Source organism: Rhamphochromis sp. 'chilingali' (assembly GCF_963969265.1).
Source record: "Rhamphochromis sp. 'chilingali' genome assembly, chromosome: 2".
Taxonomy (NCBI): Eukaryota; Metazoa; Chordata; class Actinopteri; order Cichliformes; family Cichlidae; genus Rhamphochromis; species Rhamphochromis sp. 'chilingali'.
This window is the reverse complement of record NC_137930.1, coordinates 25,214,952-25,238,779: the sequence shown is the minus strand read 5'-3', so window position 1 is coordinate 25,238,779 and position 23,828 is coordinate 25,214,952. Positions and strand designations below refer to the sequence as shown.

Here is a 23,828-nt window from a genome sequence, read left to right as displayed (position 1 = left end):
GATCCCCAAATCCACACCTGAAATATGTGCCTTCAAAACTACCTGTATATTACATGCAATTTTATTAGGGACACTCGAATAAAAAACAAAAATGAATTAAAAATATCAATTATCTTTTATCTACTGTCACTTCAGAGGACAAAACTATACTCATTTGCTCAGGACTGCAAGACTGAAAAAGTGGAAAAGATCAAAATAAGGTTTCTTTTCTGAGTGGCTCCATGAGCTTTGAAGCGGAGGAAGTGAGCTGCCTGAAGTGATTCTTAATCCTTGTAAAAAAAAAAGAAAAAAGAAATAAAGAAAGAAAAAAAAAGAAAATGCCCAATTTTTCCATGTATGGAAGTCAGTGGGAATGGGGAAGTAAAAGAGGCAGATGGACTTTACTGCTGTGCTTCAGTGGGAAAACACCTACAGCTGAAATGTGGACATATACATACATGCATATATAAGTTACTGAAAGGATTTATAATAAACTACAAAACCAGAACATATAATCACAACCACTTTATTAGGGTACAGCTTGCTAGTACTGGGTTGGACCCCCATTAATTCTTTCTGGCATAGATTCACAAGCTGCTGGAAACACTCCTCATGATTTTGGTCCATACTGACACGATAGCATCACACGGCTTGTTGACTGCACATCCACCTTATTGGAAGAAGCCATCAGAAGATGGATATACTGTGATCATAAAGGGATGGAGTCAGCAGCATTACTCAAAAAGGCTGTGGTGTTTTTTAAATATGCCTGATTTTTACTACGGTGCCCAACGTGGTCCAAGAAAATATTACCAACACCATCACATCACCACCACCAGCTTGAAGTAATGATACAGGCAGGATGCACGGATGCATTGATGCACGCGTTCATGTTATTTACATAAACCTCTAACCCTACCATATGAATGTTGCAGAAGAAATGAAGACTCGTCAGGGTGGCAACATTTTGCTGTCCAATTTTGGTGAATTTTTGTGGTTAGTGTGAACTGTATAGCCTCAGTTTCCTGTTCTTAGTTGACAGGAGTGGCACGCAGTGTGTTCAGAGGTGCTCTTCTGCATACCTTGATTCTAAAGTGATTATTTGAGTTATAGTGGCGGGGAACTGCTAGATATTTAGTCTTTTTTGGACTGTTCTCTGTAAACCCTAGAGATGGTTGTGTGGGAAAATCCCAGCAGATCAGCACTTTCTGAAATACTCAGACCAGCCTGTCTGGAACCAACAACCATGCCACGTTCAAAGTCACTTACATCACTCTGCTCTGCTCACTTTGAACATCAGCAGATCATCTTAATCATGTCTACGTGCCTAAATGCGTTGGGCTGCTGCCACGTGATTGGCTGACTTTTGTGCTAACAAGCCGTTTATTCAGTGTGCCTAATAAAATGGCAAGTTCATGTATATCGTTGCGATAGGTTAAACCATATTACAACACATTTTCAGCGATATGCTTTTCGGGTGAGATGTGGCTCTCTATAACAAAAGACAGGGGAAAATGCATTATGTAACAATCCACAGCCGGTCAGCTGATTTTCATTAAACTCAGATCTCCTAAAATAAATCCTAATGTAACTTTTCCATGTGTTTTTGTTCAGTTTTTTTCACCAGTAGGAAATGCTTTCGCAGACATGCGCAGGCGGACTTGCAGTCCTGTGAGCGGTGAGCTCATGGAGGCGTGTCAAAGAAAACTTCCAGAAGCAGAGGCAGCAGTGGGATTAAAGGCAGCAAACTGCCGAAGTGAAAGCAAAATATAACCATTATGACCTGGAGATGTGGAAGAAGGTGTTTATGTATCCTAATGCTGGCAAAGAATTCACATGAAAGCAAGAAAAAGATTCATTCAGTTTGCAGCTATACAGGGGAGAGTGTTTGTCTTCTTTTATTAACCTACGCCATCAATGCGAGAAGGAGCAGCAGTGTTTGTGCAGCTCTTTCTCCCCCATACCTTTAAAAACAGTCAAAATAAATGGAGTACTATGCTTTTGCTGAGGTTTGCTAGTGCTACTGTTTACCTTGGCTGCACAAACAATGGCAGTGAGTGTCTTCAGGCAGCTTAATCACCCCCAGTCATGCAGATTTATGAGCCACAGTGCAGCTTACACACAGCCTTGAGCTAATTTATAATAAATCTCTCGTGCTTATCTATTTCCCTTCAGCTATATAAATCTTTAGAGGTTAATCTTCAAAATCTGGACGATCCAAACAGAGTCAGACAAAAAACTTAATAGTTTCAGCTTATGTCTCTTACAACACATTCAGAACAGAAATGTGACCATTGTTTGTCAAAGCAGTGAATAAAAAGATCTCCATTGTGTTCATAATTCATTTATTTTCACTGGTGATATTTCCTAAAGTCCAGTATTAATAATCAGATAGTATAGATTCAAAAAAATACTACGCATGAACAAAATACTTTTCCAGCAAAGGCAGTATGGTTTATAAAAAAGTCCACATCTTTGCCAAAGTGTGAAGCAAAACTGGAAACAAATTCTTGTAAACCATAAAAAAAAACTCACTGAAGTAGCAGTTTATTGGAAATGAACTTGGTTTTTCTAAGAGTTTCTACAAACACATAAAACGCCAATGATTTAAACTAACAGATATGATATATAACTTCTTTAAAGATCATTATAAGGAGCTTGTAAAATTGGCTGTGCTATAATGACAGCAGTTAGTGGGAACTAACTGGGAACAACAGGGGTAGCTTGTGAGTAATCAATTCATTCTTTGGGAACTTTATTCTGAATAACGTACAGCTGCAGGTTTAGTAAATCTACAATGCTTTAACTCGGTTCATTTGAAAGCAGCAAATATGAAGAAACATTTAGTTTTGTAGAATTTCTTTGGTTTATAGCAAAAGATTTGGTGTCAGTGGGAACACTAAGTCAGTTTGTCGACCAGCTTTGAGTCATTTTGGAAAACAAAGGCACAATCTGTATTCTAAATGTGAACTAAGGAGGAAACCGCAACAACATTATAAACACAACTACTCACAATTACAGCACCTACTGTATTAGATCGAAGTTGTTTGTGTTTTCTATAATGCTAGAATGCTCATGATTTTCTTTCCTTTCAAAATGTGACACATGGAGGGATTTCCTTAAAAAACTTAAATTAACTTTTGTCAGTGACAGATCCATGAACGATGACCATTTTAGCCAAAGCTCAAACTATTTGTAAAGTGCTGATGTGATGCACTGCGGTTCTCAGACTGAAGACGGATCTCATGGCTGAGGTAGAACATCAAGTTTTAACATGAACTGGTTTAAGGATTACTTCAATTATTTTAAATAGCCAACAATAATCTCAAAAGTAAAATTACACCAGAGATTTAAGTAATACTGCCACTGAACTATATGTTGGCTTCTTCATTACTTGCAAAAAAAAAAAAAAAAAGCTCCTAATTGTTTTTTTTGTTTTTTTTAAAGATGATTATATAATCAGGGTTTCTCCTGAGAACATCTTGGTTGAAATGGTGCAGCGGTAAACGGGTCATCGAGAGCTCTACCCCCTATGGTCCAGGAATGTAACGGCCCCACAGCTACTGAGCCTACGGCGGCTTGCTGACCGATCCTGGAGACGACCCGGTGCACGGCCACCGGCTGCTGAAGCAAAGGCGTCTCTGGAGCCGCTCGTCTACTCTGAAAAACGTGAGAAAATGGCGTTCTAGCTGAATGACGCGGTTTGCTGGCTTGGATTTGCTGTGCACCAGACTTAAATACACAAGTGTTGATAGGAACTTCTTTGGTGGTTTCCTGCCTCTTTCCAAACGGGGCCTGGAGGAAAACATCAGACACCTCAACAGGTTTATGAGACGCCACCTTAGTTTCTTTTGCTGGAGTCTTAAAAGGGGCCAGCTGGAAGACATCAGAGGTAAACTGGCTGTCTGGAGGCTGGAATTGGGATTCTTGGTCTAATAGTGTGAAATGAAGACTGGTGCGAGGAGTTTGTCTGGTATGGTGTTGACTGTACCATTCATCTGTCAGCAACATGTGTTTATCATAGACACATGATGCAGTCCTCTGCTGGACTCTCAGCTTTTGTTTTTCCTCTGCGAGCTGCACAGAAGCTGCTGTCCAGGCGGCTCGCAGCTCATTGCTGTTCGGCTCCCTCTGCAGGTCTGTATGAGGAAGAGACACGAGAAAGGTCACCTAGGGAGAATGATGCACGAGAGCTTTTCAACACAGTGACATTTCTTTTCTTATTATTTTTATATTGAAAAGAAATTGATGCTTAATTTAAAAAGAATCAAGTAAACTGCTCCTTGTGACAAAAATCATAGTATTGTCAAAATGGTGCAACATACACTGAGAAAAAAAAATAAAAATCAAGGAAACGGTTGATCATTAGTTTAACACAAACTTTAGTTAAACTTCAAGGATATCTTTTCACCTGCTTTGGTGCAAATCACAGTGGCCAGGCATTCATAAAATGAATTCTAATTCAAAGTTTTTTTTATTAAATGAATGTACACTGAGTTATCTGATGCATGTTAAAAGTCAAAAACTTGTTAGGAAAATGTGCTGGGGCACAAAAATGTTCAGCTATGCCAGCGTGATCTGTCAGACCTGTATCACGAATAACTGGAATTATGTAATACAGTGTATGAAGGAGTAACTGTTGCTGTTTAATTGCTCCTTTAAAATTCATTATTGATTAAAGATGGATGATTACATTAATAATTATGTAATTGAAAACCTCCATGATGATGTTAGACTAAAAAAAAAAAAAGTTTCCTTTAAAAGCATGCATATAAAAATATTAACTGAAAAAACAAATAATGGAGCTATTAAACTGCCTCAATACCAACACAGAAAACGTGGCGTAAGAAAAAAAAAATTCAAAAAAATAGACAAATTAAATTAAATTAGAATTAAATCGAGCATGAAGCTGCTGTTTCGTCTTACCTGAGTAGAGGTAAGGTGTTTCCCAGGGAGATTCTTATTAATGCTTTAAACCTATCCTCCTACATAATAACATCACATTTAATAGATTATTTACATACAAAATCCTATTCGAAGCCTTTACTTCAGGTAGATATCATTATAGCAAACAAAAAAAAGTTGAGCAAAAATAGAAATATCAGGATAAATAAACAATGTAGTCTTTATAAACCACTTACACAATTAGCATAGAATCAATACTCGACAAGCTGACATTCACATTTGTACTTTATTTGCCATCCCTTTATAATTCTTTAGTTATCTCACAAAAATAGAAGGAGCACACAATATCACAGCTCTGACGCGGGATTGGGCCCTAATGACAGGAGGCGTCTCAAAACACTCAGTAATATCAGGTAATGGGCAGTGGCCACTTTTGGCAAAAACAAGAGAGGAGAAAACAAACAAATGACCAAAAAAAGAAGAACAAAATAAAAGAGGGGCTTCTGTTTCACATCAAGGAATCGTCTCGATTGGCTTTTTTTTTGTGTCTTCCCACTGATTTCAACGGCACACTGGCAGCTACAGGGAGAAAGCTCGGGAGTTGCATAGGTTCAAACAGTGACTGCAAAAGACTGAGCTGTTCAGTGGAAGGATCGTAAAGAGGATGCTCAAAAACACAAGCTGACCTGCAGTCATTACGCCTGCTTTTAAAACAGCTTCCTCCACCTCTTTTTTCCTGCAGATTTATGAGGACCAAAAATTTGATGTACTCAAAACACTTCCAATTTTGGGGGCAGAGACAGATAAACTGAAATAACACAGGAGCCGATATAGTGTACATAATTAAACCTGCTAGCATGAAACTTCTGGTCTTCTTATTAGATCTTGCACAAACATATCAGGACATTTAGAGTGTCCTTTACAAAATAACTTTTTAACGAGTAAAAGGTACACGGAAGCAAGTATCTTCATCGGATCCTACGGACACATCAATATTGCTGACTACAGAGCTGATCCTTTCTAACTCATGACAGCGATGCTGTCTGATAATTGAACCACAGCTACAGCAGGAGTGCAGTATGTTCACTGAAAGACTGGCAGACTGGCAGAGTAGACCTCTCCACACTTCACAGAGCCCCTCACACGTTTCACATCTGTAATTCAATAACTGCAATACGGAGAGCAGACCTCGAGAGGACAACGAGACAGGGAGCAGTAAGCCAATACTGTACATTTCCAGCTCTCGGAGAGAGCAATGTAGCTCTGACTACCTGAGAGAATTTAGAATGGGAGGAGGGTCAGGGCCTGTGCTTTCAGAGGAGACGTGACCGTCGTCATATTTGCAGCAAACATCAACACAAACAGGCTACTGGAAAAAACACAGCCAACAATTTGGACTCCACGCACACACACACGTCATAACACTGTATACCAACACACATGAACGTAACATTCAACAACACTGCCATGCTTTTTGATATGAATCCTGTGACCACTAAAACCGGCTAAGCAACAAAAACAAAAAGAAAAAAAGAAAAGAAAAAGAAACGACTTTAAAAGCACAATTTCAAATGAAGCGCATCAACTCCCGCTCTGAAGAAGACTGTTCTGAATAAAAATATAATCCTTCATCAGTTCATGTAAACAAACAGAACACAGGCTCACTTTCATTTCACGAAGATAGAATAAGACATAGGATTCAGTCTGGCCTTTCAGACTGAACAGACTAGGGTTATCATCTATACATTTTCAATGTACTGACAATTATTGAGTAGATAGAACCAAGAAAGAAAGAAAAAAAACTTCCTTAACACATAATTCCACAAAGAGGAATGAGATATTTATATATATTCTTCAATATTATTGAATGATTATGGTGTTAAGAATCATAGATATATTTTGTATTATAGACTAATATTTATTTCTTACATTCATTCTCTAACACGCTATAATATTAACATGTATTAACAGGGAGAGAGAGATTTCACAAGTAAAGCAATATGTTTTCCACAAGTAAAGCTTTATGACAATGACTTCATATAATATACGGTCTGGATAGGAGCCTGCAGGGAGTTGCAGATATCTATTTACACAAATTAGGAGTAAACAAACATAAGGAATGCAGAAGGAATTGCACAATGTGGAATGAATATGCTAATGTGAAAATAATTTGTGAAATGATGCGTTAGTGCCAAGAAATGATATGAATAGTCATGTATGCTCTGCCTATATATAACTGCTACTTTATATCCTATTACTGCTGATTTTTCAAATTATTGTCATGCATTACTATCGATATGGCACGCTGCTATTAACACAGATAAATGACCCCGTTTCATCATTTTTAATTCCAACCCTATCTATTGCCTGCCTTGAGGACGAAAGTAAAAAAAAAAAGAAATACGAAGAAGCTCAAAATAAGAGCATAAAAGAAAGCGTGCTGGCTCTCACTGCGTGGTTGGACATACTGTATTTTGCTAGTAGTTCAGTTTTGTGGTGACGTTGTCATTTTGCTTTCAGAAATCCAGCAGTTTGCTTCTTTTATTATTATTATTATTATTATTATTATTATTATTTTATGGCACTTCACTGAGGTTATGGCTGTCTGGTTTCCAGATTGTAACACCGTTTAATGTTTCTCAGCCTAATCTATAGCAGCTTTAAATTTTTAAGCTATTCCTTCCTACAGCTCTGACAGAGGTAACGTTTCTGCAACTGTGCAAATCAGGCTACATGACTAAGTTTCAAAGAAGTTTGGCTTTTACAGGAATAAACCTCATTTGAATAAATGGTCACTCAATTTTTTTTCTGCATGTTTTTTTTCATTAAAATGTGCAAATAAATCTGGGGAGGAGAATTTAAAAAGGCAAACGACGACAAATTCACTTGCGCACGATTATAACTACAACCACTTAGAACTATGCTTATTATACATTACAACAATGATCTTCTATAGTTTGCTATAAGGAATAATGCAGTGTTTTTCAGACAAACTGGACAGCTGTATTATATCCTGATTGACAGAAATGGTGTAATGGTTCATCTTTAGAAAGTATGATGATGATACGTTTGCGTATTGGCCACTCTTCCAGAATGCACAATACATGATGCAAGGAGATAAAACATGACGGTGAAGGTGAGAGATGAGAAGTCAAGATAGGCCAGATGATTGGATCGATATGGTGGAAAGGACAGGAATGGAAAAAAGCACTGAAAGGTGATTTCTACTGCAGCAACTACAATGCTGATGACAGCCAAGGGGTGCAGGAAGCTAGCTATGACAACAGTGTTGATCGCTGTTATGCTATGCCAGTCTATAATCCAGTGTTACAGCTTCTATGGGGGGGGGAGAGTGCCTACAAGTCGATGAGCTGGTCCACCAGCAACAGGGAGCGGGCCAAGCTGGGAAGGCTGGATTCAGAGCCGCCACTGTTACTGCGCGAGTGGCCTCCTGAAACTGGCCGAGAGACAAAAAAGGAGGGGAGGGAGGCAAAGGGGTCGAGACGGATACAAGCAAACAGAGGTGAGGAGGGGCGCAGGAGCGGGAGTCACATAAAGCAATCAAAGCAAGGGGGAGAGAGGTCAAGAAAGAGAAAAGAGAAAGAGAGGGCTGAATTTACCCATTTCCTTCTACAGGTTTTCAAACATTACTTTGACTGAGCATGTAGAATAATACAGCTAGCTGGTCTGCGTCTCAGTAAATATCACTGCGATTCATTTTTTTCTGGAACCATCTTTCCCATCCAGTGCTTCCTAGAGTAGAGTGTAAAGACATACCTTGGGAATTCTTTCGGCCTGTGACGGGAATAGGGTCAAACTCATCCTCTGTACCAGCCTCTGCGCTGGGTTGCTGGGACTCAAAGTCTGAGATCAGGAGAGACGAGTCTGCACAAAATAAAAGCCAAATAATCCCAAAAAAGAAAACCTTTGAAGTGAAACTAGAGGTAGCTCTAAGGAAAACAATTTTATAAGGGCTTTATAGTGTAGCTGCTTCTTCCACATATAATTTAAGACATTAGTGATAATACGAGCCATTATTGTTCCTCATTACAATAAAAATGTTCTAAAAAAGACAAAAAAAACCCAGCCATTACTCCAAAAACGTATCTGCTGCACAAAGCCTGTTTGATAAGATGCTATGAGGAGAGGCCTGTAGTTATTGTTTTCATGCAGCTGGTGCACAGTCAGGCTGTGATTTGAAGCTGGCACTGTCAACGACAGTCAAAGGCTTTTGTTCACCAGCCAAGAAGCGAAAAACTAAACCACAGCTGTACAGCTCTCACTTTGTGACATAGAGAACACTTCCACAGATTAATTACTTTGCCTTCATTTTTAACTTTTAAAGATTAAGTGAAACACAAGACACACAAACAGGAAAAAAACTAAACAAAACAAAAAACACATGAGGCCAGTCGAGAACATTTTGAATGAAAATGGTTTTGTTAAGCCGTGCTTCTGATGCCACTCAGTGGTGAAAATGTCTTTTTTCTGAATGGTGAATCAGAAAACCAACTCCACTTGGTGAGGATTTCTTTGATCATTTGGTTTCAATGCCTCCCCTTTTTCCACACAGAGGCACAGCAGAAGGCTACATGGAGCCAGACAACAGCCTGCTGCAACATCCACATTAGCTTTTCTGCTAAAGTGTCATTCTTAATTAGCCAACAAAAATAAGACCAAACATGCACCTTTGTGGTAATTCCAAAGCTTGCAGGATAATTAACTGAAGAGGCTGCAGCACTGAACTACAACTGCACATCTCACTTTCACTGGTTAGGTGCTGATATTGTCTTCAGTCTTCAAAACTGTAGCTGACAACAGATGTCGGTTTCTGCTCCCCAGCTAGTGTTCGACAGCAGAGCTCAGTCTGCTGCATGACTGAGATGGTAAAGAACATCGTTGGTGCTATGTCTCTAAGGAAAACACCGCTACCCACAATACAGGAAAGTTTCTGTCAAAGATCACGGTAGGCAGGTCATAGGTAATGCTGCTTTCAGTTCAGCCCTGGCAGAGTTCCTTACCTGCTTTAGGCTGTGTGGAGTCTCCAGACAACAGGCTGAAATCATCCAAAGCAGAGGCAGCAGAAGTGGGAGCAGAAGACACAGAGGAAGTTGCACTGCTTGCTGCCAGGGGGGCAGATGGACCAGAGATCAGAGAGCAGCCCAGGAGAGAGTCGTCTGCCGTGAGAGGATCTGAGACAAGTCAGGACAGGTGGACAAAGGAAGAGGTCTTCTTATGGTTGAATTTTCACTGACAACAAGTAAACAGATGAATGCACAGCCTGTCAGTGAGGTTTCTTCTACTACTTTCAAACATTAAAAGAGCCAAGTGTGAAGTTATACACAAAGGTAAATATAAATAAACTTCTCTCTTCTTATTTATAGGGTTTTTTAAATAATGGAAAGGAAAACTATAAATAGCGTTACACTATAATATCTGAAACGCCTTAATTGCTTTTTTTTTTTTTTAAACCTTTCCATGTATTTGATGCATTTTTAAACACAGAAACTTGAATACACACACACACACACACACACACACACACACACACACACACACACACACACACACACACACACACACACACACACACACACACACACACACACACACACACACACACACACCTTTTGCAGACTCTTCCACATTCCCACCAAAAGGATCGGATAATGACAGGAGGTCAGGAAGCATGAGTGAAGATGTGTCTGGAGATTTGAGTCCTTCAATCAGTTTCTCTAAAACCCAGTGGAAAGATAAGAGGGAGACAAATGAGACATATTTAAGCACAACTGTGTCAAAAATGTAAAGATGTTAAGTCACAGGCATTCACACAAAGCTCAAAACATTGCCCGGAGTTCAATGTTGTCTAAACTGAAGAATTTACTGATAAAAGAAGCTTGCACACCTTCACCAAGTAGCCTGCTCGAACTTAAAACTTTCAAGGATTCCATTCAGTTCCAGTTTGTAATTTCTGTCTGGGGGTATAGCTCTGTTCTGCAACCTTCTTACCCTGTCCTTACATTCAAAAGCAGTAGGTTGGGCTAACAACAGTCGGAGTCCAGTACAGGGCTAAGCAGGCAGGCTAGAAATCGCTGCCCTAAGTAAATAACTGTAATTTGGCATCTTAATCAAAAAATACTAATGGACTATTTTTTTCTCTTTTTGTGTAAAACAATAAATTTGTAAATTCATACTAACATCAATAAATACATTTAGGCATATATTAGTGAGCTTGTATATATACTGGTGTAACTATTACAGAAACATAAAAGATGATTTGGTAATTACCAATACTGCTAATTTAGGGCAGCTGGGGCATAAACCTTTCCTGTGGTGGTGGTCTAATAATTTTGTTAAACAATATATTTGGATAATATAATGCTAAAGTGTTTTGTTGTGCAAAAATTAAAAACCATTTCCTGTTACTGGGTTCAGGAGAAGGGCATAGATGGACACACAACCTGAGAACATCATGCCTAGCAAGAACTATTGCTGGAACGTACGCTACCAGGTAAGCCTGATGCTGATCTGATTTTCTTTAATATTGCAAAAGGCATCGGCATGTGTGGCGAAGAATGGGCTCGCTACTTAAAACAAATCAGGAAATTTAGAAATAACAGTTCACACATATGCAAGCAGTATACTAATCCACAAAGACAGGCATTTACCTGGTGCATCTGACAGCTCAAGGGTATGGAAAGGATCAGGGACAGCCAGCAGCGAGGCTCCTGATTCCACATCAAGAATGGATGTTGGTCTTTCAACTAGAAAGCAGAGGAGGTGTAGAGAGGTGTCATAAAGGACAGATTTATAATCCATGACATAAGGTTGGAAAATTACACTAAAAATACAAAAGGAAAACAGCCTGATTATGCTCCAGTGCAAATTTGATTCAAAAGCAGATCCAACAACCATGCTTTAAAACTGAGGCTAATGAACTTACCTAACCTCACTAAGTGCAATACCTGTTTATTCGTTTCACAATTAAAAAACAATTGACTTGTCTCATGAAGTAAAAGTGTCCTTTAGATGATCAGCGGTGCTTTAGAAAACTATTTCATAATAAAATAAATATTTGTTTCAGGTCAGGTCTGAACATCTCATCGATGAATGAGTCGTCTTTACATCGTTTTGATTCTGTTATTTTGTTGTTTATCCCATAATGAAGGACATGTGGAAATCATGACAGTTGTTGGTGATATTAATTCACAGCTATTTCTCTTTCATAAATACCACCTGACTAATCAGTTATCTAATCTGTGATGTTTATTTTCAAACATAGTTTGCAACAGACTTTCAGACAAAATACAACAACACTTATACATTTTCCACATCATCAGCTGAACGCTTTCCCGTAGCGAAGTGACAGTTACACAGTTCATGTAACTGTAACGGCCAAGGTATTTATATACAACATATTCTATCAGCTGGAAATCTATATAAAAGAAAAAAAAGAATATCACCAGGGACGATTTAGTGAAGACGTTGAAATAAAATGAGCACAGCTGATTTTAAAACCAAAACTCTGCACTGGAGCTGGTCAGGTTTGCAGGATAGTTAACTACAGTGATTGAGCCAAGTTAAAAGAGAGCCAGCATAGCTTAGTTAACAGTTTAACACACACTACAGTGCAGCCCTGTTGTTTTCCAAAGCTCATTAAAGCTATCAGATTATAGGATTAGGCGCATTAAGAGGTTTACTTTTAAAGTTTCTCCTCCAGATTTTATAGTGCAGAGCTTCATGTGGAACAAAAGGAGGGAAAAACATAGTATAGATAACAGTAAATATCATCTACAGCGGTCTTAATAAACTCATGCTAGTGTTAGATGATATGATGACAATCATAAGATTAATTATCAAGATTCATTTATTCACACTAGCTCTTCTCCACAGTGTGTCTTTTGTCCTGTCTCCCTCCCCTCACCCCTTACTGAGTGGCAGTAGATGGCTGCCTCTCCCTGAGGCTGGCTCTGCTGGAGGTTTCTTCCTGTTAAAAGGAAGTTTTTCCTTCCCACTGTCTCTAAGTTAAGGCTTATATGGGGTTTTCTCTGTATTATTGTAGAGTCTCTTGTTCCTAAACTTCCTGATACTGTTATATTTATTAAGGATAGCATTAAAGTACAATGAGATCATTTTAGTTTGACAAGATCACCTTCATATTTTGTATCTACTTGTTTCATTAGTTTATTACATGCTTATATTTTTTGCATTTTTATAATCACAGTTTCGATTATAATAGTAAATGTAATCAATCAAGGATCACTTAGACCAGCGGTCCCCAACCCCCGGGGTCACGGACCAGTACCGGCTGCGAGAGTTGAGGCTCGGGTATGAAATTCATGGTTTTCAGGCGTTAATTTTTTTTTTATTGTTTTTATCGTTAACTTGGTTTCCCTGGGTCTTTTCCCGTGTGTTATGAATAAATCTTTTTTTTTTGGTACCGGCATTGGTTTTATTTTGTTGTATCTATCCGCGACACCTTAAAGACCAGTCCATGAAAATATTGTCGGACATAAACCAGTCAGTGGCGCAAAAAAGGTTGGGGACCGTTGACTTAGACCACACAGAAGAAAAACTATGTGAATTATCCTATCCTATGTGTAAAAACTCACATACCAGTTTCCTGTGGGGTGGTATCAACAGCTGAGGCCTGAAGGCCTGGTATAAACTCTTCTGAAGCAGTTGTTTCAGTATCTGGGGTTAGGTCTGATAAAAGGAGAGTCTCTGTCATTCACTGTTTATCCTATTTTAAAAATACTGCACATGAACATTAGCATGCAGATGTTACCATTAGCCTTTTTGGCATCACTTGTAAACTCCTCAGCAGTGAGATTGGAGAAGTTGTCATCATCAAAGGGGTTCCACGCTGGCTGTGTAGGGGTGTTTGTGGTGGCACCAGAAGCAGGAACATTTTTACTTTGGTCCTGTACTGCATCACTAAGATTTGGCTGAGACGGAAGTGATCTGAAAGTAAACATCAACAACAGCAGCAAAACCTCATAAATAAACCAAATAGGAGAAGCTGTAGTTGAATATTATTGAAGAAAATGTGACACTTACTGATTGAGAGCTGCTTCTTCATTAGCTCCCTGTGGCTGCTGTGAGGAGTCGCTCTCTGGAACTGCAGAAACAGCAGGAGCTGTGGCGTCACTCGGTGTGCGTTGGTGGTTTAGTTCTTCAGTTGTCTTTGGAGTAGCAGGTGGGGTCTGATCAAAAGAGGCAAAGGAAGCCAAAATATCAAAAATCAACAACTATTTAATTTAGAAAGACAGCTAATTGTGTTCACAAGAGGAAGAATATAAAAAAACAACACATTTGTTCACATTTTGAACTGACTCTGGTTGATGAGACAGAGAAACACTTTAGATCAGGACATGCCACATGTAGATTAAGGGGAAAAGGATGACGTTGACAGCTCTGCAGTGCTGGTATTTAGGCATTGTTTGAAGCTAGATGTTTGCCAGCAAGCCACTTACTGTCTCAGCTGGTTTTTGGCTGCTCTCAGTAGCGCCAGGCTGAGCCTGGGTAGCTGACGGTTGAGTTATCTGCTGCTGAGATACTGCAGGCTTGCTGGGGGAAGGCTGCGCCTCTGGCTGTTGAGCCAGGCTGGCCTGCTTACGACGAGCTGGGCGCTGAGGCGGGGCTGGGCTGGATGGGGTCTGTGCTCCTTGTTGGGAGGCTGAGCTCACAACAGAGGTGGGTGTAGTCTGTTGCTGTACTGTTGGCTGTGCTTGTGGTTGGATGTCAGCTTTGGTCACCGGTGATGCCACTGCTGCTGGTGCTGCTGTCTCTGCAGCTGGAGCTGGCTGCACAGCCTAACATGCAAAGATTTTAACATTTGAAAGGAACTGTCACTCAAAAACAGTAGATCTGCAAATAAAAGCAACTTATAATCTGTTTTGTTAAAGAAGACACAATGGTCAGTGAACCTGCTTCTGTAGAGCTGCAGTCTGATTTGAATTATTTTGTGACTGAATGAGAGGCAGAGCTGAAGCCTGAGCCTTCTGTGACTGAAGAGCTGCAGCTGGCTGAGAGAGATCTAAACTGACTCCTGCAGACAAAAACACAAAAGAGCGCATTACTCTACAGTCAGTGGAGACAATTTGATCTGAATACTTGCACAGATGCTCAAAAGACCTAATGTGAAGCAACACAAACAAGTTTATTTGAATTTAAAAACAACAACAACAAAAAAACGATATAACGCTCATCAAAATGCATTAAAGTGAATTAAACAGTCTATTAAACGCAAACACATCAAAGTGATTCATCACACAAAAAAGAACCTACAGTACCTGAAGCATTGTTATAAGTGAAAGCAGAGAAATTCATTTCATAATCACTTTGGGGTTTTGGTTAGATAACTTTAATTTGCATGAGTCTTCACCTGTTTATTTGAGCTGTTCTTGTTGAGAATTGAGGTATTCAACGTGCACACAAAGGATTAGAGACATCCCTGTATTTATTCTCATCCTTATTCAAAAGACTGGTTTTCTTTTCCTGTGACAGACAGGAAAATAAGGACAGAGTGCTGTACGTACCCACAGGCTGTGCTGCACCAATAGGGAGATTAGCCCGCTTGCGAGGGGTCAGAGCAGCAGGCTGGATGGGTAAGATGCCAGCAGCAGGCTGGGTGTGGACTGCTTTGGGCCTCTGGCGAGGGGTGATGGAGGTTTCAGTGGTGGGAATTGGATCTGTCAGTCTGGCAACAAAGGGAGGATGTTGGCCTTCTTGTTAATCATGGCAAACAGTGTTAACATAATTATTTAATGAGTATCAGAATACAGATGATACCTAATTACTTCTACGTTACTACAGCTTTAATGGTAACACAGTGAAAGCAGGTCATGCTTGCCTGGGCTTAGCCTGGCTCTTCTTTGCTGCCGCAGCCTCGCTAGCTTTGACTGGCTCAGGAAGTTTGGAAGGAATCGGAGAATTCTTGTTTATGAAAAAAAAAGGAAAGGCTTTACAATGAAGTCTGCACAGATTTTACAAAGAGATCTGCAATGAGAAAATCAATGTTTCACACACAAAAAAGTTTTTTTTAACTAAAATATCATCAGGACTAACAAGTATTTTACACTCTATGAAAATAAAGAATCCAAGCTTATCTTCCTCCCACAGCGTGACAACTGGCCTGTATCCATATGTAGGTCAGGCAGAGAACCCATAGCAGAGTCTCGATGAGACAAAGTCAAGCAAATCCAAATATTTTGACTACTTCTGGTGCCAAGAGGCACTGACCTTCACATTTTGAACAGGGCACGTCCGCTGAGCTAGTTTGAAAGCAAAATAGGACACCTGGTAGATATCTGGTCTCTTGTCTGGATCTGGCTCCAGCGTGTACCCTGAAACATACCGTGTACATAAAAATGAAAGTCTCAACAAGGTAGACACCAGTCTGTTAGTAGATATGAAATTTATGCTTCTGAAATGTAAGCGGTACTAACGAATGAGGCAGTGAAGATCATAAGAGTAACGGGAATTATCTGGAATAGTGAAACTGCCATCACAGATGGCCACCTGGCTTTCACCAAAGGGCAAAGTGAAGAAGCACAGCTTGTACAGCAAACAGCCCAGTGCCTGGAGAAGACAACCACATGCATGCCCGAGAAGAGAGGAGGATAATTCATCAAATATGGTGATAAGAAAGTATTTCCCATCCAAACACCAGTTGAGATAGCACTATAAATTTGTGTATTAACATCATAGCTATTTCACAAACCTAGAGATTTTATATTTTTGTTTTTAAGACGTGTTTAATCTTTGGCCATAATGTCAAACTTGCAGTACTGTGCAAAGGTCTTGAGCACCCCTTTATTTCTTTAAAATTTTGCTAGGAAAATGAGAAATATGTGCGATGCTTTATTGAAACTGCAAACATACACAGAAATATAGTATATAAGGAAAAAACACAAGCCTCAAACCAAAGGTGGTCATATTTGGTATGACCAGCTTTACACTTGAACACAGTCTGAAGTCAAGTTCTTTAAGTAATCTTCAGGAACAGTTCTCCAGGCTTCTTGAAGGACATTCAAAGCTCTTCTTTGGATGCTGGCTGCCTTTTTTTTGTTCTCTGTCAGATAGATCTCACATTGCTTCAATTATGTTGAGGTCTGTGATCTGGGGAGGCCAATCCATGACTGATAGTGTTGCATTGTGTTTTTAACCAGATATGCTTTTACTACGTTGGCAGTGAGGTTGGAATCACTGTCATGCTGAGAAACTTAAGCAGTTGAAATTGGACTAAACTCAGATGGTATTGAAAATATGATGGTATTTTTCTGCATTTTACAATTCCATCAATTTTGACAAGATCTCCATCACCACTGGCAGAAATTCAACCCCAAACACATTCTCCACTGTGCTTTACGGATGGCTGTAGACATTCACTGTTGTACCTCTCTCTTGACCTCTTCCATACTTTTTGTAAATAATTTCAACTAAAACTTTTTTCCCTATTTCTTAAGAACACGTCTTTCAGATACTGTTCCTCTTCTCTAGTTAGTTTTTTTAGACCTGCAGGAATCATAAACTACTCTTTTATGCCTGTGAAACTGCGTTATTTTCGGTAGTTTTGCAAACAAACGTGTTTTCTGTGACAGGCTGCTAGTAAAACAACGATTAAATGATTCACACACAAAGAAAAAAGTCTGGCTCCTTGGAAGCAAAATAGAAATAAATGAGAGGTTGGCTCAAGACTTTTGCACAATATTGTAGTTTAAGCCAAACATTACATTTAAGTTGAGATTTATACCAGGTACCAGTATATGCTGCATGTATTAACTCATCACGACTACCATGCATCATGAATATCACAGCAGTCTGCAATCTTCACTCACCCAGATGTCTGCCTTCGTGGTGATGATCTTATTGTTGTAGAGGTTCACCATTTCTGGAGCACGATATGATAAGGTGGTATACCTGCAATAAGGGACAGCTACAGATTTTTAGTGAGGTATTGAAAAAAGATAACTTGCTTAGCACAATGTGCTTATAAATGCAAACAAATGAGTTTTGCTTTCAGATATCACAAATTAAACCTAAAAACAGAACCTTTCAATTCCACACAACGGTGAAATATTGAGAAAGTTCAAAAACATAATAAAATAAAGAAAAAAACAAAACAATGAAGCTGCTTAGGAATTTAAAAATGCAGTCAGTTTCTGTGCCACATTACCTAGAAAATGTGCAAATGAATGAAAGTTGAGGATGAAAAGAGGCACAAACTTTTTGATCTCTTCCTCCACAGCAGCCACTCCTTCAGTCTGAGGGCTCTGGAACTTGTCAGTGGCGCTACCAAAGTCGCACAGCACATAATGACCCTTATCGTGCAGGAGGATGTTCTCCACCTGCAGACATACAAGACGTAACTCACACAGTGACGTGCAGGGCTGCTTGCTTTGAGGACAATACAGGGTTTTTATCGTGAAAGGAATAATTTTGGCAGTAAGCGATGAGCCACACTGCCAAGTCAAATAACGGCCTTTGTTTCTTGCAAGATCTGAGATTGAAATAATAATAAAGGTGCACTGCATCTATAATCTACACCTTCACATTATGACTTTCAGATTGTAGCCACATTCAAAACTTGCACGTTCCTCTCGATATGCTCTAAAGACTCTGTCACACATTATTTTTGAGGTTTTATCACTAAAAAACAACAACAACAACAACAACAACAACAAAAAATAAATCAAAAGCAAATCTGTAATACACTGAAGTCCATATAATTCTATATAATTACTGAGTGACAGTAACCAGAGACTAATGAGACAGCTGCTGACTGAGTGGAAGTTATTTGAAGTATTTTTAAAACTACCTTTTTCTTCTCTTTATCAATCAACTCACAGCATAGTGCTTAAAAACGGAGTAAAATATTAATAGCTCTATATATTTGTGCATGTTCTCTTGTGTACCAATGATTGAATCAATCAATATTTGTATTAAAACAAACAGCCACTTTGAAATCTTTTATACTTTGTTCTAGGCCATTTTCTCACATTAATGCCAAATTCTTTTGAGTCAGGGAACATTTTCCACATTTTCCTCTGACATGTCGCACACTCCACAAAATAATCTGCCTGCACTAGTGTGGTTTATATAAGGACGGTGCCAGGATGGGAGTATCTTGACAGTAGGTGTTGGCCAACTGTTCTTTCTTAAAGCAGAGGGTACATAGCAGTGAATTACTGGCTGTTCACATATGACTTCAAAAAGCTGGGACAGAGCCTAAACTGACTTTGCTTCTGTGCACCCAACCCTGAGCTTTAAAGGTTCAAAAACTTAAAGGTTAAAAAAACTGCATAAAACTTTATGCAAAAGCCAATAGCAGTTATCCTGACTCCAGTTGAGACTGGAAGTTGTTAATTTGTGGAAAAAAAATATCAAACAAACCAGAGAAAAAGATAACTGCTGCAGTTTTAGAGTGAGTGTCAGTGGCAAAATGTGTCACCTTAAGGTCTCTGTGGATGATAGGTGTCTTGCGTTGGTGCAAACGAGAAACAGCGTCACAGGTGTCACAGAAGATCTGCAGCACCTCAGCTTCAGTGAAACCAGTCTGCAGCCTCTGATTCATCAAATTGACCACCTGACCTCCTGCAAAATACCATCCAATTAGGCAGCACATTGAAAAACAGAGGAAATTAACTAAAGAAGTATTTGATTTTACCTTAACTTCTGCATGTTCTATCACAATTTTTTTCAGACTTATCGTGTAATCGTGTTTTGATTCATTTAATAGCACAACTGCACTTTAACAAATCCATCCTGAAATTGAAAGGCCAACAGAAATTTAAATTCTTTCAATAATCAAGGCATGAGGTTTCACTTCGCTTTCAGCACTCACCCTTGCAGTAATCCATTAGTATAAGCACCTCCCATACGTCCCTCGATCCCATAGCTGTGATACTGGAGTCCAGATAACCAACAATATTCTTGTGACCAACTAGATCTTTCTGCAAGAACACAAACACAAAATGTTTCCATTTCTTTCTATAAAAGAAAGTAACCCATTCATTCGATAAGGTCAGCGTTTTGAGATGTAGTATGAGACGTTCATCTGCAGGGGCAGTGTCAATGGAGAGCTGAAATCTAAACTCTATTATGTAATAAAAAAAAAAGTCAAGTAGTACAGCCCAGGTGAAGCACCATCTGCTTGTGTATGAGTGTGTTTGTGTATCTCAATGAGAGTGTGCGAGACACAAAGCGAGAAAGACTGAGATGTGACGAAATCCCTGAATGCTGGGGAAGCCCCATCTTCACAGCGAATACTGGAGTCAGTTAATTGATTAATTGATTGATCGATCATACTTTATTCATCCCGAAGGAAATTGGATTAAGGCTGCCAGCCGTGCCAGCGCCATCTTACCCTTCCGACCATACATGCATTACACAAACATCACATGGGGAAGACAGGTCAGTTGGCTTCAGAAGCAAAATAAAGCCAACGATGAAAATAATTCTATGAAGTGTTTGTTTAATTATACAATCTGCCATGTTTTAATAATTTGAACACCTGTTGCCATATATTTCTTCCTTGGTTCTTTCTGGAGTGCTGCCTTGAACGGAAAACTATACAGACTCTAACATCAAAGACAAATACAGGATAGCCATCAAAAATGCTGTCAAACTTTCCAAGACCCATAATAGACTATTCATATTTTGTGGTAGGCTACCATGGCATTAATATCTGTTTATATACTAAATATATATATTCCCTAGAAATCTTTACTTTAGAGTAATGTAAACATCTTTATGTATAACATATTTATAGCAGATATATGCAGATCAATGTTATTTCATGTGATCAGAGATGTGTCAAACACCCATCCTTTTTTTAATATACCTTACCAATAATAAATGCTTAGAAAATAACAATTCATTAAGGAATAAACAGCCCATTAATCTGGTTATTTATATCAAACCATGAAAGGCAAATGAAAAACAGCACACTAAGTACTAGGATGGCAAATGTGGTAGAACAATCCAAACAAGCCTGCTGCAGGGTGTGCATTGCTCTTACTTATTCTGGACAGAATGAGGCATCTGTGGATTTCTTCTGAAGGACTTTTTTGTGCTTGCCTTACGTGATTTTACCCAGCATGCCAAACCACGACAGCTTAAAGGGAAAGTCTGTGGAGAAATGTTTAGTCTCAGTCACTCACCATTATTTGAATCTCACGCTTGCAGACCTGGAGATCGTGTTCGTTGTTGACGTACATCCTCTTCAGAGCACAACGAACCCCTTGGTTTGTCTTCACGAGGAACACGATTGCAAAGCCACCTGCATGATGCAGAGAAACGACACATTTAAAATGTGCATTCAAAATAAAATCAAAACATCAATCTTATGAACCTTATCAGGATACCATGATTTTGAACATTTAGCAGACGTGCTCATTTTTAAGCCTCAATTCTTCAGCAACTGTCGAGCTTTCTATCCATGTATATTCTCACATCAAAAAGCACAATCAGCACCAAATGGCACCGCCTTATAGCATAATATCTATTAGTCATGTCATTGCTGCGGGGTTTACGTAGAGGCCTACATTGAGGCCTAACCATCTGGTATAGCTCAGACCACAAATTTGCTGTGCAGAGTTTAGCTGTGGAGTCATCAATTTCAGGCAGACATCACAGCTTACATTGCATCCTTCGCTCATCATGTGTAATGGCAGTATGGTACTATACATCTGCAAGAGCATCAGTCTAGTTTGAGGGTTTAGAGCCACGTCTGGAGCGTCTATGTGACTACAGTAAAAGCTGACATCGCGATGAGCTGTCCTGCACTGTTTTCTTGTATTATATGAAGACTGGGCACTCGCCGTGTAGCTGGCAGCCTAACAGAACTGATTAAAAGCATAGATACTGTGCAGTCTTTGGTTCAGAGAGCTCCTGGTAGAATAAAGGGGTGTCTAAGTTAGACAAGAGACTTTAAGAATAGATTAATGCAAGCATTACAACAGAATATACACAGCTAATGTTCACACAAGCCTATTCACTTGCTACTGGACATTAGAAATGCACACTCAGACTAAATGTACTGGTTTAACATAACTATTAAAAATACTTTTTAGTGGTCAGGTTTCAGGCTTCTTATACAGCACCCATTATATTATCCTGATGTTCCACGTTTTCCTGCCAATGGCTGTTCTTACAAAAACCTTGAATACAGAATCTCTTTGACAGTAAACCTTTCATTTCAAAGAAATCACACATATGCCTGACATCAGGTACATCTCCACCTGCTTGAATCACTCATCTGATTCACAAGAGCTAAAAGAAAATTGTATGCATGTGTGTTAGTCAGAGTACAGTTTGGATGAAGTAGCTTGCCTATGTTTAGCATTTATGTACCTGAAATACATAGATTCACAGCTCCATTATCCCTGTGGGAATGATACAAGGTTGCATCTCTGTTATGCGACCCATGCACTGGGCATGCAGGACACATATCATATATCAGGAGACAAGAGAACGGGCAAAAACAAACAAACAAATGGCATCATCTGGTCTTTGCAACTCTTTCTTACCTTCAGCAATTATCTCTTCAACAGTGACTTGGTGTCGCCCGACAGTAAAGGCTCGTCCAATGAAATTGCCGCCTGCGTGGCTGGACCCCGAGCTGCTCCCTCCTCCTCCAGAACCAGGCCCGGAGCTGACTAACTCCCGACGGGAATCAAAGAACTTCCTCATAGTGTCAAAATGACAGGGGTATTTGCGGCTTCAGATGAGCTGTAGGTCCTTGTATGCACAATTATTGCAGTGATATAGATAATAAAGCAGTTCAGACTGTAACCCTAACGAGTCTATGTGGAGCCTGTAGTGATGCCTTTATGATATATAATATTGTGAGAACTCAGGTTTCTGGTGGCAAATTTCCCATTTGCTTGCCAGATCAAGACAGTTGGTGATAGCTAGAGCCGTTGCGACTAACTGTTATGTAAGTGAATTACACCACCCAGGAGGCTAAAGCATCTCCGGAGAAAGTATTTCTTTAGCTATCAATCCAGCTGTTCACGGTCGGCTGCTGCTGACGGCGATAACATTCGGTCCATCTCCATCTCGTCCAGCCATTTTTAGGCTAGCTCAATGCTAGCTACTTACGCGCTATGACATTTCGTGTACGTTAAGGTTATCCAGGTTATCCTCTGAAGATAATGTCTTCGGGTGCGATGTAACCGACGTGTAACTTGTCTGACAGCGTTGCCAGCAAAAATATTTCCATCCTCAGCCAAGTGGAGCGACCGTTTGTTGCCACATAGCTAGCTGACCGTGTCGCTATTTAATTGCTTCCATTTACAATAAATAAATAAATAAAAACTATGATTTTAGTTGGCTAACGCATTAGCGCGATGAAGCCTCTCATCAACACAAACAAGCGTCGAATCGACAGTAGACTGAAGACGCCGCCTGTCGCAGTTATAGCTGCGAATATGTAATCACAGACTCTGACATCTACCAAAACAGTAGACAGAGGTTTCAGCCCAGCGGTATAATCTCTGCAACCACAGCAATCTTTGGCTTCCACCGTTATCGCAACATCCTAGCTGTTGCTGTTGACGAGCGGACGGAATTATGGGTATTGTAGTTCAGAGCGCAGCTGCAGCCTCCCCCTAGCTTATGTGATCATGTGACGCGATTACGTCACGTCGCTCCACGCGTGCATCCAAATGATAAAATAAAATTCAATTATATAAAGACATATTCTGCATTTATGTTTTACTTTCGATTTTATAGGTTTAATTAAAAAACAATGGAGACAAAAATAATGTCATTTTATGTTACAATTTACGTTGTGTATGTTCAATTTCATGGAATAAAGTGATTGAAAATAAAAAAACATTAGAATATATTTATAATTTACAATAGATTTTACAAGACATAAAATGTACCTGCATATCTCAAAATTTTGACTCTGAGTTATAAGGTAATTTTTTTTT

The 23,828-nt window shown here is 39.4% G+C and overlaps 1 protein-coding gene across 2 annotated transcripts; it reads right to left on the bottom strand.

Moving 5' to 3' along the window:
- Positions 1-2,314: 2,314 nt before the first annotated feature.
- On the bottom strand, positions 2,315-23,451 carry LOC308385793 (AP2-associated protein kinase 1-like). 2 transcript variants are annotated; one of them, XR_013969646.1, is made up of 21 exons: positions 22,419-23,451; positions 21,051-21,169; positions 19,733-19,841; positions 19,340-19,482; positions 18,115-18,236; positions 17,727-17,808; positions 16,335-16,467; positions 16,129-16,232; positions 15,740-15,822; positions 15,426-15,586; positions 14,814-14,935; positions 14,361-14,699; positions 13,945-14,090; positions 13,673-13,848; positions 13,501-13,590; positions 11,553-11,648; positions 10,512-10,619; positions 9,906-10,076; positions 8,662-8,769; positions 4,906-8,341; positions 3,987-4,118 (listed from the first exon to the last, which is right to left on the bottom strand). XR_013969646.1 is itself a non-coding variant. In XM_080864931.1 (20 exons), exons 1-20 carry the CDS (start codon positions 22,579-22,581, stop codon positions 3,439-3,441), a joined length of 3,255 nt encoding a protein of 1,084 aa, XP_080721057.1. In that variant the 5' UTR covers positions 22,582-23,451; the 3' UTR covers positions 2,315-3,438. The 2 variants fall into 2 exon arrangements, 1 of the variants encoding a protein (XP_080721057.1); XM_080864931.1 differs by lacking the exon at positions 4,906-8,341 and having other exon boundaries at positions 2,315-4,118.
- Between the last annotated feature and the right edge of the window lie 377 nt (positions 23,452-23,828).

Coding starts and splice junctions, on each gene's coding strand:
- LOC308385793 (XM_080864931.1), bottom strand. CDS start 22,581: ATGAGGAAGTTCTTTGATTCCCGTCGGGAGTTAGTCAGCTCCGGGCCT. Junction 15,587..15,739: donor AAGAGCCAGGCTAAGCCCAG/GCAAGCATGACC, acceptor CTTTGTTGCCAG/ACTGACAGATCCAATTCCCA. Junction 14,700..14,813: donor CTGCAGCTCTACAGAAGCAG/GTTCACTGACCA, acceptor TTTGCATGTTAG/GCTGTGCAGCCAGCTCCAGC.